Raw genomic sequence first — 19,342 nt, forward strand, 5'->3', positions numbered from 1 at the left:
TGATGACTGTATTGAAAGAACTGGAAATGCAAATTATGTCATCAAGTGTGACCTGTTAAAAGGATTCTAACATATTCCAATTACGGATAGAGCAAAAGAAATGCCGGCTTCTCCAACTCCAGATGGTCTGTACCAATACAAAGTGATGCCATATTGGTATGAAAACTTCTCCCTCAATATTCCAGTGACACCTGAAAAGATCATCTGGTGACTATCAGGAAATTCTTCGTTCGACTGAATGAGGCAAATTTGAGAATTAATTTTAGCAAACGTATGTTTTGCTGAGATTCAGTTTCAATTTTAGGACTTGTTGTGTGACATGGTCAAGTTATGCCTATAGATACTATGGTTAAAGCTATCTTTGAATTCCCTGTGCCTATCAGTAAAAAGCAACTGATGCAGTTTTGGGATATTTCTGAATATTATGGGAAATTTTGCAAAACATTTTCCATGGTTGCTGAGCTTCTAAACAATTTATTGAGTAAGAACACTAAGTTTTATTGGTCTGACAAATGTCAGGAAGCGTTTGATAAGTTAAACGTCATACTTAAAAGTACAACTGATCTTTCAGCTCCAGATTTCAATCAATAATTTAAAATATCTGTTGATGCAAGTGATGTATCGGTTGGTGGCGTATTAATTCAGGAAGATAAAAATGGCGTGGATGATCCAGTGTGCTATTTTTCTAACAATTTAAACAATCACCATAAAAATTAATCCACTATCGAGAAAGAGTGTCTGGCTTTAATTTTGGGTTTACATCACTTCGAAGTGTATATTAATTCTGCTTCTTCTCCGAATTGTGTCTTCAGTGATCACAAACTGAAATATAAAAATCACAGATTGTTGATATGGAGTTCGATCTTGCAAGAATACAACATAGACATTCGGCACATCAAAGGAAAATAAAATTTAATCACAGATGCACTTACACGTGTATATGAGCTCTATATTGCCTTATTTTGTATAATTTGTGAAAATTAATTATACAGCTTCCTGTTTAATTTCATTATTATTATCATTTTTGTGTTTGATTAATATGGAAAAAGAAAGCTTTTTGGATAAATGTTTCTTTTCCTTTTGAGTGAAAGTGTTATATATAACTATGTTCTTTGTAGCTCCTGGTACAAGAGTTTGTATAATTTTTTTTGTTACTTGTATTCATGACTGTAAATTTTAGTGATTATCTACAGCTGGATTCGGTGTACGTTCATGGATCTATTTTAAGATAGTAGAGAACTTACAATTTCATAGGATGTATAAATAGTTGCTCATCTACGTTTTGTGTGTGCATGTCTGTGATTTGTATTTTTAACGTAACCTTAATTTTTCGCTACGATGTCTACACTGTGGCAGTTCATAGTGATGTCAAGCACTGCGGCAGACATATAGCACCATGTCCAACCCAGTCACATTTTCCTGACAACAGACCGCCTAGTCCTAACACTAACCTCTTAATACTGAGTGCCAAGCGAGGCATCTGTTGGTACCATTTTAAAAAGTCTTTGGTATGACTTGGCTGGGGTTCGAACCCGCAACCTCCTGCATTTGAGGCGGATGCTCTAACCATGTAGGAAACGGGAGCATTCCACCTACGTCTTTACAGTTACTAATAATATAATTATTAAAAAATATATTTACGAGATTCAACCTTTTATCCCATTGGACAGATCGGTCATAAGTATCCTAGAAGAATTTAGTTAATTTCCATTGGATGAGTTAGGTCATACAAATAGGTATTTTGATATATTAGACTGAGTAGTAAGATCTGGCACATGGAGTCTATTGCAACTTATAGTCATAATAAACTATTGAAGGGGAGAACATAGCAAACTGATTCAATTCTGTTCTGGAGTCATTCTTATTTCTTGTGAAGTTGCTGTAATATCAAGTCTCCAGACGTATTTTATATTGTATTTAGATATTATTTGAGAAGAAAATCATTTTTTTGACTATTCATTGGAAATAGAAAGTGCTCATTCAAATATAATATTATTTTAGAATTATTGTGAATTATTGAAAGGAGTTCCTGACAACGCCATTTTGACAACGTCACGATTGTTGGCAGACCAGGACATTTCAGGATCTGAAATATATACGGAATATATCTTTTGGGTTTTAATATAACTTTTTTTTTCAAGATTATTTTGGACTGACTTGATAATACTAAAAATTCCTCTCACAATTTCATTTATAACTTTATGTTTTACAAAACTTGCTGTTTTTGATTTTCCTGTCACTTAGTTTATGACCACTGAGTCGTAACATCTCTCTCTCTCTCTCTCTCAAATAAACATGCATACTTGGATGCATAGAGAAATAGAAGATGATACATCATGACTACAAGGAACGTTAATTTGTTTGCTCCACAATATACTAGAATAATCTTAGGCACAAGCCCGATTTGGAGAAGACCAAAAATTCCATTAATACATAAGCAGTATTCAAAACGTTTTTCTTAGTTGTATCAGAAGAACATTATATAATACATTTAATAAAAAGGAAGTGGAGATGAGATGATAGTAGCGAACGTCATCATCAACATCATCATCATCACAATAATGATGATGATGATGATGATAATAACAATAATAATAATAATAATAATAATAATAATAATGATAATAATAATAAATTAATTCAATAAGGTAATTACAATGTAGATGTAATTTAAGTAACATTCGTCGTATTTTACTTTGTTTGTGCCTTATGGATATAACTTTCCCCGATTTCTAACCTCGGCAGAGTTTGTGATGTACATGTTTCTAAGCGACAAATTGACGTTGTCATTCTAATACAGACTGATATGCTGCACTCATCTTTTAGCACATTGTGAAAAATACAAGTCTATTGTGATCTCTTCCATCTTTCTGATTCGGTAAGTCGATTATAAATATATAATACTCATAATAATAATAATAATAACAACAACAACAACAACAACAACAACAACTACAATAATAATAATAATAATAATAATAATAATGATAATAATAATAATAAATTAATTCAATGAGGTAATTACAATGTAGATGTAATTTAAGTAACATTCATCGTATTATACTTTGTTCGTGCCTTATGGATAGAACTTTCCCCGATTTCTAACCTCGGCAGAGTTTGTGATGTACATATTTCTAAGCGACAAATTGACGTTTTCATACTAATACAGATTGATATACTGTACTCATCTTTTAGCAAATTGTGAAAAATATAAGTCTGTTGTGGTCTCTTCCATCTTTCTCATTCGACAAGTCGATTATTATTATTATTATTATTATTATTATTATTATTATTATTAATTCTAAAAATTATTAAAGAATCGTTTATAGCAATATTTTCTTGTGCTTTATTGACACAAAATATATAGACTGAAATTATAATAATAGCGCAATAGTTCTTGACTTATAACACCTTTATCCACGACAGAAGCATAAGAATAGTAGAATCAATTTAATTCAAATCTGAGGTTCTCTTATATAACACATGAACACATGACATTTTGTTGTAATCGTACATTTCCAATTGAGGCCAGAATTTCTTAACCACAATTCGTTATTGATAGCGAAATTGTTGGACGAAATTCGGAGCAGGAGTTGTGGGATGTTCGCTTCTGGAGAATAGCCTTTCGAAAATGAATAATTTGAGTGTACAATTCCTTGATTCAATGCAATTTATATGTTATGTTAGGGCTTGTTGTAAAATGTAACAGTGTGATGGCAGATGGAAATATGTTAGTCGATGTGGTGGATGGTTTACATTGCAAACGAAAATTGATGACCAACTCTGTTTTGTTTCTTTTGCTCCGTTATTTATGCATTAACGTTTCTTTGTTTACATCTATCACAGAAATGTCAATCATATAGTAAACAAAGCCCAATTCACCGTGTGCAGACCGGCCTTGACATTAGCACATGCATGGAATGCTGTACTGGTGATTACTGTAACATGGCAGGATGTGGAACGGCAGGTAAAACATTATCATTGTATAGCCCAGGAACAGTTGTCGCATATTTGTCTACCGGAGAAATAACGTTAGCACAGTTGGAAACAATATATTATTTTAAAGCGAAGATAAAAGTTGTGAAAAATTAAAAGACTCCCCACCCCCCAAAACAATCTTTTAATTTTTTCTCATCAAGGTGAAAGTCATAGCTCAAGATCAAAGATCGGGTCAGCATAGATAATATATACTCTATCTCAAGAGCATTGATGCTAGCATAAACTAACCAAGCCATTCAGAACTTTGAATTTTTCACCAAAATCATCGTTGTTCTGCAAGAATAGGGGAATACAGCCTGTGTACAGCTTGTATACAGCCTGTCTATGACTAGCGGTCTGATGTTTAGACTTTGGTATTCTGTCCTAATGTTAACATTTAGATTTCAACATGCTGATCTGAGTTCTTGATACTTTCAATCACTGTACTGTATCTATAGGTAGGGTTTTAAAATAAAATAAAATGGCTGTTAATTTTTAGATCGAAAGGTTAAACTTCAAGGTCATCGTGATTCAACCAGAGAAAGAGTTTTCCTGAGTCTCAATAAGTATTCCTTCACTAAAGTTTGAAACCAAGTTGACCGTGAGTGTATACAGAATCCTAACAATTTCAAAGAAAAAAGTGGAAGGTCAAGGTGAATTTGGTCAGAAGGGGGTAAAAAAAAAACGTTGAATGGTTTAAAACTTTTATTTCTTACCTGCATTTAAATTCATACGGTGGATTTACTGGAATACGAACAAGACTTGCTACACTTCAAGTCGGGAGATGGAAGGTCTTCAGATGTATTGCTTTCTAACGGAAAGGTTTAGCCTTGTCCGTAAATTACAGCATTTGCTTCAAATTAAAAGTATCAAAACAGGTTGAATTAAATACAGATAAAATGACGAACCGAACAGACTTTACCTTTTCTTTGATATCACTATTGACAATCGACATTGTAGCTCGAACCATTCACCCTGAAATTAAACAATATACAAAATAAACTTGTTGTGCGAGTACAGTTTCTACTGATTCTGACAGCTGGAGAAAGACATTTCGTGCTAATAGCATACGTTTATTCATTGTTTTTTAGTAACCCTGGAAACTTAAGCATGTTATGGACATGACGTTCAATGACGTGTGAAAGCAAGAACTGAGAAACTACAATCTAATACCAGCCACTGACACTGACATCGAAAGCATGCATTTGTAGGTTTGAACATGCAGACGGATTTAAATAGTACTCTTGTCATGATGTCAGTGCTACAAACTTTACAAAACGATGAGAATGACAATTTTCAAGGCCACGAAAGATGATTTTCAAAATAGGTTTTTGTTACGAGTGTTTGCAAAATATATTATCTGTCTAAAGAAGTATTTATCTTGGAAGAGTCATCAGATTCATATGTGAAAATATATAACTGTGTCAGAATTTAGAGCGTTTGTGGCTATATAAGTCGATAGTCACCAAGCTACGAGTGCATATCTTTACATTTGTTATCTGATCGCATAGCAACCAACAGACGATAGAAAAGAAAACTTACTAACTGTAATTTTTGGCACTTTTTAGTGTTGTTTAAAAGCGATTTTTATACTTTCAGATTTACTTTAATCACTGAAGACATTACGATTCTATAAAACTTTGGTTTGAACGAGACAATACACGTTCTATTACAGCTTTTATAGTGCTTTTTGACTTACTTATCTCATATTTCGTCTTCTTTATTTACAGGTATTCACACCGGGACAAGCGCGAGTTTGATATGCTTCAACTGTGAAAATCATCTTGACCCAAATAATTGTGATTTGCTAACTGGATGTACTGACACTGAGGTTCGAAAGTTGCATCTTATACCTCCTCAACATCTTCCTTCTCCCTTCTCACTTCTTTCTTCTCCTTCCTCACTTCTTCTGGCCTGATGTGCATAGTAACGATTCCGCACGCAAAATGTCGGAGTCAAGGTCAGCTCTCTATGTGCATCAGCAGGTTGCTGTAGCTTATATAGATAAATGACCCAAATCGTACATAACAAATATATGATGTCTGTCTGTTCTTTTGCTCGCTTGTCTTGATATGTGTGTGCATTTTAAAGATATTTCACTGTTTTTCACTTGAAGCGGACAGTGGTATTGGGATTCTGAATCACATCATAGCCATTGAATATTAGGAACATTTTTACACTCAGACTCCAAATTTTGGTGTCTGATTGGTCAGTGATTTGAAGTAAGTCAATAAAATTTCAAAGTTTTTAGTTCACTCTGATCTGAGTGTGCGATTGCATTTAACGTGGTTTTGATTTTGTCCAGGATGCATGGTAAAAACATCTAACCGGGTTACGTCAAAACATTGACCAATCAAATGTCATACTTTTATTTTTAATCTGACCGTGAAGAGAATAAAATAATAATTTTATTTTAATAATTGGAAATGCAGTAAAATATTTTTTGTTATATATTTGTTTAAAAGTCCGAATTAGTTTTAGATTTGTTTTAAAATGAATAAGCAGACTATTCCTATTGTTATTCACAGTTATTTAATAAGACTCGTTAATTACATTTATTTATTTTTGAGCACGATTGAAGTTAGATCCTGGACAATGTATTGTAAGTGACCATTTCAACATATATCAAGATGAAATAAAGGAGTTTTCTTCTTTTCATTTTTTTCTTTTGGTACAGTGTTTCTTTGTTGTTATATGGAACCAGCGTACATTTTACTTTTTTACATTTTGTAAAATTTACGTTACAGAATATATCATATTCATATTCACCGTATTGTAAACTTTTTAACACACCAACTTTATGAATGATGATCTTTTAACAGTCTTCTAACACACTGACAGTATATATGATAATCTTCTAAATCACTGACAGTATATAACACGGGTTTCTAACGCACTGACAGTATATGTGATGGCCTTTTAACACATTGACAGTATGTATAAGTCTTCTAACGCATAAACAGTATATACGATAGTCTTCTAACGCAATGACAGCATGTATAGCAGTCTTCTAACGCACTGACAGTATGTATATCAATATCAGTCTTCTAACGCATAAACAGTATATACGATAGTCTTCTAACACACTGACAGTATGTATGACAGTCTTCTAACGCACTGATAGCACATATGATGGTCTTTTAACAGTCTTCTAACGCACTGATATTATATATGATAGTCTATTTTAACACACTGATAGTATATATGATAGTAGTATATATGATAGTTTTCTAGCGCACTGACAATATATATTATAGACTTTTAACACAATAACAGTATATATGATCGTCTTCTAAAATGTCATTATTTAATAGTGTAATGTCTAATTGCATTTTTAGTTGGACACAATACTGTATTTTTACAAACGTTTCCTCTATGTTCAAGCATTCAAACAATCTTGATGTTTGGACATGTAATTTTAGTTAAGCGGTTTCTTTTTCATGTCAGAGTTGTTACCTTAGTGTTGAACCTAGCATAATCGTGGATCAAGTGTTCAGAAGTGGGTGTATCTCCAAATCGGCAAGTAACATTTAATTATGATTTATAAGTAACTTTATGCAACTTCAAACGAAATATTATTAGCAGCCTCATCTTTGATTATTGTTATTATTATTATTGTTATTATTATTATTATTGACTCTCAGACGGAAAAAAATTTTTCGTCATGGAAAGTCTTGCAAGTGCACGAAGTAGGCATTATAATATAAAGTTAGATTAGGAAGGGCAAAATGAGTGCTGGAATACTTACATTTTTAAAAATATAAAATTTAAAATCTTTTATTCATATTATAAAACATATAAAAAATATATTTTCCCCAAGGTCCCTGGGCCATAGTGATATTTCAGAGCTGGGCCATATAAAATGATTATTTTGTATTTTTACAATCACTAATAAGAGAAAATTTCATAACTACTCCTATTTTAATATAACAACCAAAACCAGAGTGCTTGGTGAAAAAATTAAATAGTACACTTGTTTTTGGTGTAAGCTTCCTCTCGTAAAATCACTGCCATCTATTTGAAATCGGACTGCTCGCTTCCCAAGTTTAGGGTTGTGACAAAAGGAAAAAAAACCCACAACCGAATAACACTACTTTAAGCATTTAATAAATTACAAAAATTGCATTTGAACACAACAGTTTCATATATCATGAAATTTTAATATAAAAGATGACAGACAGTGGTCGCGATGTCTCTTCGAGATATAAAAACACTAGCACAGTAGAAAAAAGAGTTCACTTTAAAAAACTAACACACATGCATTTTGAAATATCTAAGTTATTCATTTATTCTATGAGATCTTTAAAAAGTAGACCGAATATTTCGATAACATATTTGTTTACAAAGAGTTTGCTGATAGCGACATAAATGACAACGAATATTATATACTGCTAACGCAGAGTTCAGATATTGAAATAAATAGTTTTTTGACGAAACAGAAATAGAGTTATCACCTCTCGAAGTTAGCATTGCATATGTCTCACAAAATACCGCCGTGTTTAAGGCATTATTACCTGATCACCGTGTTTAAGGCATTATTACATGATCATGATTGGGACACAACAATTAAAACCTTAATGATGTAATCAAATCTTAGTCCTTTTTATTTCGTAAAAGATCATGATTCAACACAGAATCTAAAGCTAACTACTTTTTAACAGCATCATGGAATAATTAAAAGTACCTGTGACAAAATTAAAATCAATGTTAAACTTGCGTAACAATTAGTTTTAATGTATGGAGAGTTAAAATCTACTATACTGTAGCAATCACTTTTTAAGTCATCAGGACTTGCTCAGCGTACAGAAATATGTCTGATGTACAGAAAAAATGTTACGTAAAACATTTTGAAGTAACCAGTTAAAATATGCTACGTAAAACATTTGAAGAGACTATTCAAAAAGGTGTCACGCAAAACATTTCAAGAGACTATTCAAAAATATATTACGTATAACTTTTGAAGAGACTATTCAAAAATATGTTACGTAAAACATTTGAAGAGACTATTCAAAAAGATGTTACGTAAAACAGTTGAAGAGACTGTTCAAAAAGATGTTAATGTTAAGTAAAACAGTTGAAGAGACTATTCAAAAAGATGTTACGTCAAACAATTGAAGAGACTATTCAAAATATATTACGTAAAACATTTGAAGAGACTATTCAAAAAGACGAAAACGAATAGAGATTACAATTGCAATAATAATAACCTGAATCGTTGCTAGTTCGTTAGGTAGAATTGCTTACAATTGGATGTGTCTCCTGCGCCCCCAGCTCTGTACGATGACAAAACTCTACTTGAAGGTCTGAAGGAAACTGTTAGGCTATTAAAATGACGACACAGAAAAATGCAACTGTTACCATTATGTTGACCGCATTTGAGACAGATACAGGGGTACATGGGTTAAAAACACATTTAATATCAACAGTCATTAGTTATCTCGGTGTTTGATTTGAAAGATATCCAGTAATTTTTTAAGTCCTATTTATTTTAAGTGGCCCAGAACTCTGTTTCTTTATATCAATACTTAGGCAGAGTTAATATATACTATGGTTCAGGAACTCGAGTGTATTTTTGTTTTTATGTGAACACATTGACTTGTCCAGGAACGTTCTCTTGAATAGTAATAGAGTTTCAAGATACAAATTGTAAACGAATGTAAATGGACCAGCTCCAAATATTACTATTGCTCAGGTCTCTTATTTTACATTCCTTTTCTTTGCGTAAGAGAGAAGTGGTGCAGACATGTATGAAATACGAGAGTTTAAATTTTAATTCCCAAAACCATCCACAATTCAAGTTGCTCAAAATGGTTGGTTTTGCTATTACTATTTAGATGTTTTGGTCCATCCATTCTCATTCTTGTCAGTCCAATAATACAAATTCTTTATTCCAGAAAAATAAAGGTATTCTGATAAGTGATTTTATTTCTTTTGAAATTTCAAGCATAGTATTGATTTAAAAAATACAAAACTAAAGACTTCCTGTCTGTAATTACTTAATATACTTTATAAATGTTTAACAGGAAACAGCGAATTATATTTCTTTTAATAAATTACAGATGTGTCACAATTTATTTGGTACGGAGATTGTCGGTAAAAGACAGAATTACGGCACTTGCCATGGTTGCTGTGAGACTGACTTATGTAATCGGAACTGTTCAGTTCTCAGGCATCAACACTTAGAACATACATCACCATGGGTATCCAACTCCGAAATAACGACGCAGAAAACAACAAATACGCAAACAACAACGAGGCAGACTACCAAACATACGTCATTGCAGACAACGCCTACAACAACACATACACAATCACAAACAACGCAGACTAGAACACAAACATCTTTACCAAAAACGCAGATGAAAATACATTCGTCGTCGCCAACAGAGCACGCACCAACAACCGTTTCGACTAGACAAACAACATTGCCAGCATCTCCAAGTATTTATTTATTTCGTTGACCAATTTTTGTTGTTGTTACGAGATTAAGAATTATATACTAAAATTCGAATCCAAATTAGATACAGATAAGTAAACCGAAACTGAAATATTGTCTACCCTTAAGTGACCGTACCCATATTTCCTCAGCTGTCCCTATTATAAACCAAGTTGTGCAAGGTTTGATATTTAGTGATCAAAATATTGCAAATATTGGGATTTCTGGATGACCAGGTCTCCACAGTGGCGCACAAATTCGAGCATGGAGTGGAAGAGGAAGAGATTCATAGTGGTGCAGAGTGGTGAGAATGGATGCACACGGATGTACACGGATTGATGGTAAAGACAGCTAATAACAAACACCCATACTCATTGACAAACACACATAATTACAAACATATATTTATGGATAAACTGATTCTTACAGCCAGCACTCAATCTTACAACCAAAACACAGCCTTAAGGCAAACACATGCCCTTACAGACCAACACACGACCTTACATATCAACAATCATCCTCACAAACAAATGTTTTCGAGGTGAGTGTTATGGTATGATGATGATAATGTCAGGTCAGACAACACCTGCTACCTTAAGTAACAGTAGATGGTACCGCATGTGAATGTTGAATCAGGGTTGGCTGGAAAGTAATTTCTGATGGATGTGAATGCAGACGGCAAGACTTGTGTGGGCAGCGCAGGGCATGAGATTAGGTGCAGTAGGAAATGATTATCATCCACTACATCCGGAGTTTTCTCCACACATCTCGAAAATGGCATTGGTAATTACAGCAAAAGCAGACTAATACTTCTGAGGAAATGTACCAAACACAATTGCCTAATCATCAAGACAAACCGTAACAAGATGCACTCACTCTCCAATCAGTGACATCTTATTGACAACGTCATAGTCCGGAGAATGGACAGCCATGATGTCCGAGTGACAATAAATGCTAGACTTACCACTGGTTCATAGTCTCCAAGTTCAATATCCAGATTCAGCCTAGAAGGCGACAAGACAAAAGTGCCCCAAAAGCTTAATGTTCCAAAATCGAACAGAATAATGTGAAACAGGTATTTCTTTTGAAGAACTATGCAACCAAATAGGTACAGTAGATATAAACTCCGAGAATGTTGAAGAGAACTGGGCATCCTTCAGAGACTCCGCGTACTCAACTGCTTCCAGAACCCGTGGTCATGTCACATGTCAACATCAAAATTAGTATGATGAGAACGATACTGCCATACCTTAATTTCTGACTATAAAACAACGGCTACAGAAGGCCTGCTTAGAAGGCAGTACTGCACCATCCATCAAAGCAGCATTCAGCAACATCATGAGGACTGTCCAAAATAAACTTGAAGAGTCGCAAGACTTATGCTTGATAAAGAAGGCAATTAAGATTCAGTCCGATGCAGAAAGGAGTAAAATGAAGAACCTTTACGATGCTTTGAAGACAATCTATGGGCCACAATAATCAGAAACATTTCCAATAATGAGTGCTCACAGCAACTCAATGCTCACTGCCAAAGAAAAGATACTTTAAAGATAGACAGAACACTTCGACAGTATCAGCACTTGAGCAACATCATCAATCAATAGTCCTCGATCAGAAAGTAGGCAAATGATCGTCCGCCCCAAGTGGAAATCAATATATTCCTTGTTGATCCTGCAACGCTGACTGAGACTGTAAAAGCAAATGACCTGCTGTCACATGGCAAATCCCCTGAAGATGTTATTGCGGCAGAAGTCTACAAAGCCGCTCGAAAAAGGCAAAGAAGCTGGCTGAACGTTTCCAGTTAATGTGGAGTCAGTGAACTATACCGCAGGGGTACAGGGATGCATGCATCAATTACTTCCACAAGTGGAAAAGCAACATACAATTCTGCGACAACCATCAGGGCATCTGCTTACTTTCAATAGCCGGCAGCATCCACCCCAGAACTGTGCCGAATCGCATCGTGTATCACATTGATCAAGGGCTCCTTCCTTAGAGTCATTTACCAGGAAAGCCTACCATCATAATAAATGGCTAGACCCTCGTGGCAGTGGAGAAGTTCACCTATCTGTGCAACACTATATCACGTGCAGTCCACATCGATAATGAAATCAACGTCATAATTGACAATGCAAGTGTGGCTTTTAGCAGACCACATGCAAATATGTGGGAGCGCAGAGGCATCAGTCTAAAAAGAAAGCTGAAGTTCTTCAACACCGCTGCATTGCCAGCTCTGCTGTATGCTTGTGACGCCTGTAATGTGTTTAGACACCATGCCAAGAAGCTGAACTAGTTCACATGGGCTGCCTGAGGAAACTGATGAGTATCAGATAGCAGGACAGGGTCACAGAGACTAAGTTTCTTACATGGGCAGGCATTCTGTGGATAAAGTCACATTTGAGATGGCAGGGCACGTTAGAAGGATGCCAGAAGACAGACTATCAAACTGCATCTTCTACTGTGGGTGGAAATGGGAAAACGAAAACGATCCCAGAGTGGTCAGAATAAAACGCTTGAAAGATTCCCTCAAGTCTTCCTTGAAGCACTTCAGCTTTAATACTGAGTATTGTGAAAATCTCGCACAGGATCACCCCACCGTGCAGAGTCTCATCCATACTGGAACTAATGACGGTGAACTGAGGGGAGTGAGAGTAATGTAAATCTATATACAGCATGTCGTCTATTGATCAAGTAAACCCTTGTGGCATCTCCTGTCAAGCGTGCCACAGACAGTTTAGAGCACCAATTGGTCTGATCAATAACTCATGTACTCACAGAAACAAAACCAATGAGTGATGTCATGGTCATCGTCGAAATAGATTGACCAGAAAAACACATATGGTATGATGACCATCACATGTACATACAGATAAAGACCCTCACATACAAACCAACTCCCGTATGGATCAACACACACTCTGAAAGATGACAATCATGACGAGTTTGTTCTTATCATGATCGAATTTGAATGATCCTGACCGGACTCCACAGCACATACTACTCTTGGACGATTTCTCCCATGACCAAAGTGCTGACGGAGACCGAAAGCCTAAAGCTAGACTTCGTGGCCTTCGCCTCCAAATTGTCATACACAGCTTGGTGGTACTGGTGGTATTGATGGTGAAAATCCTGTCCTGGCCTGGTGTTGTTGTCCTTAGACCTGCCTTCCTCTCTCCTCTGTCTCTAATTTCTCTAATTCGTCTTTTCCTTCTAGTGCCTAGTTTGCGTAGCCATTTTCGAAAACCAGTTACAGTTTATTTTTGTCCTTTGCTTCTAGTCCATCTGTCTCTTTTGTTGCAGAAGTCCACATTGGATCCATTGGACTAAGGAAAAATTGATTCAAACAATTAGTATGGTCTCAAGTAGGTATTATGACTGCATTGCTGAATATGTCAACTGGTTACTGGCCCTTAAACACCTGATCTATCTCTGATCTGACTCGAGCAGCAGTAGTGATGTTTTCTGTTACTCGTCATATATGAACTTGGCAGTTTTCCTTGTGAGAGTTTGACTGATTTAACTTACTACTCTAGATAAGAATTATGCGCGTCACTCATACATTGTCCCTGCTTCGATGTTGGTTTTGAAATCGATAGCATTGACCAACATAAAATGTTTGATTCAGTCTGAGATACCCCTCCGCTCCGTTCAATAAATACTTATCCTGCAGCAACATGGCAAAGTGCAAACTATCAATCATTTCCAATCTGCAACCTTGTTTGATTTTTTTTGTGTCTGATTGTGGTTCGTGTCATGATCAGCAACCAAAGTCGCGTATTGGAACCTGGTGATCGTGTCAGGTCGCTATACCACAGAAACATCCAAGTGTGTTTTCTGACTTCTTTTTCATAAGGGAGTAGAATCTTTAGGTGAGCCATCTAGAGCTAAGTGTATATACGGCTGCATACTTGTTCATTGTTCAGGTACAAATCCACTTTTTTGAACCAAGAATGCATGAGCAGTTGAATGGTTGTCAGCGTGACAACTGGGTCTGGATTCGTATTGTAGTTTCGATCGCTCGCACGTCGAGGTACAGGTAACTGTTATTAAGCTCGACGTAGGCTTGTCTTGTCCATTGATTTCGAAATCGATGCAAGCTGTGATATTGCACCAACTGGGCTTTTTGTTTTATCATCCTTGAAGGTGGCAAGGCCAAACAGGTCCAGTTCCTTCTTTGAATATTCGCTAGATACTTGATGCACCTTGTCTGCTTTTTAATTTGCAATAACTAATGTCCAAGTCTATAGTGTTCTGTTTCTTTTTTTCAGTATCATTATTGACTTAGTATTTTACTACGTCTATTAACATATCGTTGTTGCGGGGTGTCAGAGCAACTGCTTCGATGGGTGTACCATATTATGAAAAACATTGAATTGTCTCACTCCAAAGGTGAATTATAGCCATAGCACTGGCTCAATCCATTCTCGACATATGTGACTATTATTTATTGTGTATCCAGAAAAAGTTTTTTTTTCCTTATACACTAGACAATGCTTTTCGTCATAGGACACTGAAGATGATCGCTTAGAATGTAAAGAGGCAAACGCACTTCTGTTGTCTCCCTTTGGGAAAGTCTTCTTGCATTTTCTTCCGTGAAGCGTTGACTTTAAGATTTTAATTTCGGTTACAAGTCACATTCATATAGGATTCGGCGGCTAGTGCGGTATCCACTACTTCTCCCAAAAACGGAGCTCCAGCGTTTGTAAGACAGCAACGTCAATTATCATCTTTCTCAGTGGTAAAAGTTTTGTTTCAGCAGCGTCATTTCGAGAATGGTCGGCCCTTATTTTTTCAAAAAGTGATAGGAAAACTCCTCCTAAAATAGGACCGGCTACTGCTCCTAACAAAAGTGCAGCTAAATCTGCCACATTCGGTGCACTCATCATCAGAAAAAAAAATAAAAGAAACAAATAAGAGCACCATGCTCTTTTCGGTCATTGTAATTTTCTTTTTCATCATGTTTCGAAGCAATTGATGACGTTGCTCTCATCGATGTTTTTGTGTTTTCTTTAATGGACCAGTTCTTTTTTATTACGTTTGTTATGTGTATTTGATTTAATATATATTTATTTCAATTTAATTGTTTGTCAGTTTTGCTTTGTTTATTTTTTATTACATGATGTTGTAATGTTAATTTATTCACTAGAGATGATACATTTTTCAGAAAATAGTTTGACCTTGACTGTTAGTTTATAAACACCAGGTGTTGATCTAAATCCTGAACTTGTTTCAGAATTTGTAGCAACCTTCGTAAACAAGTTCTATTTTATTTTAAAATGATTGGTTGTTTTCAAGGTCATGATATGACTTCATGTTTAAGATGTAAACATTTTTTAAAAGTTTTTTTTTTCTTAGATTAAAATGATTGGTTTTCGTCAGGGTCACACTGGGTAAATGAGATATGTAACAGGTACTTGCCTTCTATACTCTTCAAGAAGATGATCAAGTGACCCCTTGGTTACGTTAATAATACTATACAACCCATGTTCTGGATAATTATTTTCAGTAGAAGCTGGGCTGTTAAACTGCTAGTTGTGTGTTGTGCTGTTTTGAGTTATTTCAAATTACTTGGTTTGGAGTTATTTCAAATTACTTGGATTCAAAAGGATTAATTCTGATATTTTTCTGGAAAATACGTGTGCTCATGTAATATTGTAGAACAAGAACAATATTCTATAAAAATTTATTCAGCTATCAGAAACCGGAGTGATAATTACTGTTTCTACAAGGAACTGTAGACTTCAACACTACAGATTCCAGCATACGTCATCGTCTTCCATCTTGGACTCTTCGTCGTGATTCGAACGTGAAATCAGTAGAACATTTTGTTATTAGAACTACTACAATTTTATTCTTGGATTATTTTTGGATTATTTTTGGATTTGATTCTATAAAAACGTTAGTTCATATTTTTTCATTTTAACGGAATTTTTCCAGGAAATAAATTATTGTATTTTTTTCAAAGCTTGTCGTTTTCACTCTTTCTTGTGTTACTGTTAATTCGAGCCTGAACAAGTGACGTAAGGCGTTGAAAACAATATCAGGATATGATTTAAATGCCCTCCCAGGGATGGTTTTAGGTTATAGATATAATTTAGCTATGGCGATCCCTGGTGTTTGGACAAGATTTTCACTTGAGGTTTGTATCTGGAACTTTTGAACAGCATCAGTAAGGATGCATTGAAACTGATGGTGCGATGCATTTAGTTTGTTAAAATGTATTTTGCGTGATTTAAATATAGCGATATGCAATGTTCATTTAGGACATAGTCTTTTTTTCTTCCTCAATGTTACTATGATGCCGTCAAAAGATGGCGAAATGAGTCTAACAGGAGTAAGACATGATCCTGGTCGTCTTCTCAAGGAATATCCTCCAATAACGAAATAAGATGTCATTGACTTTCTTGGAGTAATGAGTGCGTCGTGTATGACGATCGAACAAAAGTGTTTTGTGTTCGATCAAAGTTCGAAGAATCGAGACTCGGTCACACAATCATCATGTTCACGTGATTGCTTAGATACCCCCTCCAACTATGACGAACATACATTTCATCGATCGCTTTGATGGCGGATGATGCATAATTACTTCAGACTCTTATGGTTCTGATATCGAACGTACAAAACAAAACATTTTATACTTTACACCAACATTGTTTTAGTTTTGGACGTCTTCCATTTATCACAACAACTGCGACAGTTCCATTTTTGTTTTGTCACAATACGATACTTATTGTTTGTTGTTGTTTAAGGTTGGGGCGTAAGCAATCATGCACGTTTCCAAAGATGCCTTGTTTATTGGTTACATTTAATCTTCAGGCATAGACTCAAAGAATTTTCGAGTCTCACAGATCATGCCAGTGTAGAGCACGAGAGTGCCGATTACGGGCTACTTAAATTCTTGGCAAGTGTAGTGTGCTTACAAGGTACGGCTTACCTTTTTCTTAGAGAGATGTTGATTCGCATTCAAAACAAATCGCATGACTTTGCAAAAGACAGCTTTTTTCATGAACACACAAAGTTGTTCCTCTCGTCATTGCGATTATGTCTTCTGATGTAAATAAATTTATCAAAATTCTGTTGGCGGAAAAACGATATCCAAACAAATTCAGCGACCAGTAGGCATACCCTAGGTTGTCTCAGGTTGAAGTGGTGTCGTCCTGTGACATTAATTAAGTCCTTAATAATTCGACTGACATCTTCCCGCGCAATTCGAAGCTACACTTTGTTCAGGAGACGTAGCATGGGTTTTCTTATAACTTGTTTGCAAATTTTCATCTGAAAATTTTCCAGGCAATCAGTCTGCTTATATCATTCAGACATCAGTCTATACCATTTAGGGTGTAGTTCTTCTTTGCGTTTCATATGAAACCGTACCAAATGCTCGTAAATACATTATCTGAGTTGAGTGTCACAGGTGGAATCTAAATGCGCATATCCAAATAGTCCGTGATGATGAAAAGAGCGACATTACGAAGACATTATGTCAGGTTCATTTTAGGATGAATCTTTATATCCCCATTCGTATGGTTTGCCACCACAACTGAAATTCTGCACTTTGTCTACTTTTCCCAAATACACCAATCCCGCTTTGCCTAATTCATTGGAATTTGGTCCCTGGAAGTATTTTCGACGTCTCCCTTTGAACGTATTGAATCTTTCTCCACCTCACAATACTCATGCAGAATGACTATAGTCGTGTATTCTACTCACATAAATGATTCTTCGTAATGTAGATGTGGTTCTGGAACGATCGGTTTCACCTAAGCCTATGGTGTTGGGAGCAGATTTTAACAGACATGGACTGGTCTGCCACACAAATGATTACCTCCATAGCTTGGAACAGTGACAACATCACTTCCCGTGGTGTAAGGCGCCGTATCACATATGTGGTTAGGCACGAGTTTATTCTTTTTTTCTGTGAAGAAAGGAACATTAGAGGATGGTTGCTTTTGTTTATCGACGGTTCTGGTGAGAACATTCGAGTCACATCGACTGCTTTGTAATATTCAACGGAAATTGTACGTCACAGTATTCATCGGGAAGACAATACCATTTTTCCAAGACAATTTGATACATTTACTATAACGTGATTACATTATCACCTTGGATTACAATCGTCGAACTTAAAGCAGCTTGCTCGATGAAACCGACATACATTTGGGCATAAAACAAACATTTTACCTCAAAAACAGAGTTTAGATTGTCAAAGCAAAATATAAAAGCACCGAAAAAAAAAAGAAAAGAAAAAAGAACAAAACTTCCCAACCAAACAAGTCGTTAAATTCAGATATACGGGTATTCATGACTGTAGCTAAATACAGCAGTGTTATTTAGTGCAAATCTGATTAAAATCAGATCTTCGCTGTCCTAGGTGATGATCTGACGACCGCTGAAGGGTTATATTCTGGTGAACTTTCGAATTAGCCAATGGAAATGCAGTTTTCGAAAATCTGAAAGTGAATCAGATCGTTTGATACACATTCATGTTCTTCATCAACACTGCTCAGTCTCCAAACCCGATGATCTAAGACTTCATCTGATTGGTTGATAAAATGAACGATTATGGTAAAAATATAGGTTACCATAACATGACTTCAAAGCGGTCGCTGTCAGATCTTCATGTATAACAGTGAAGATCTTATTTTAATCAGATTGGCTTTCGTGCTATCAATGTACAAGCGATATATGTAAATAATCATTCTATCATTGATCTTAGAGGTGTGTGAGGCAATACTATCGTGTGCAGGACGGATGATGTGCACGATTACTGAGCTAAGGCTCAAACCTACTCTACCTACAAGGCTCTAATAGACTTTACTGAAACAGACACAAAAAAAACAGTGTACAATGTATATATATAACGTGAACCTCCTTTTTTCTGAATGGGTTATGCCAGATCTTCACATTTGTTCGATACGCATGTAGTTC

General features: G+C 35.5%; 1 protein-coding gene across 2 annotated transcripts in view; it reads left to right on the plus strand.

Moving 5' to 3' along the window:
- The window catches only part of LOC149803817 (C-type mannose receptor 2-like), a 53,452-nt gene that overhangs the window by 9,936 nt on the left and 24,174 nt on the right, over nt 1–19,342 (plus strand). For both annotated transcript variants that reach the window (XM_089951443.1, XM_089951442.1), the window contains exons 5-8: nt 3,847–3,967; nt 5,709–5,809; nt 7,426–7,497; nt 10,038–10,419. In XM_089951443.1, the coding sequence (XP_089807569.1) occupies nt 3,847–3,967; nt 5,709–5,809; nt 7,426–7,497; nt 10,038–10,419 (676 nt within the window). The remainder of the gene's footprint in view (nt 1–3,846; nt 3,968–5,708; nt 5,810–7,425; nt 7,498–10,037; nt 10,420–19,342) is intronic.

This window comes from Sinohyriopsis cumingii, chromosome 3 (genome assembly GCF_028554795.1).
Source record: "Sinohyriopsis cumingii isolate HCF-2022 chromosome 3, ASM2855479v2, whole genome shotgun sequence".
Lineage (NCBI taxonomy): Eukaryota > Metazoa > Mollusca > Bivalvia > Unionida > Unionidae > Sinohyriopsis > Sinohyriopsis cumingii.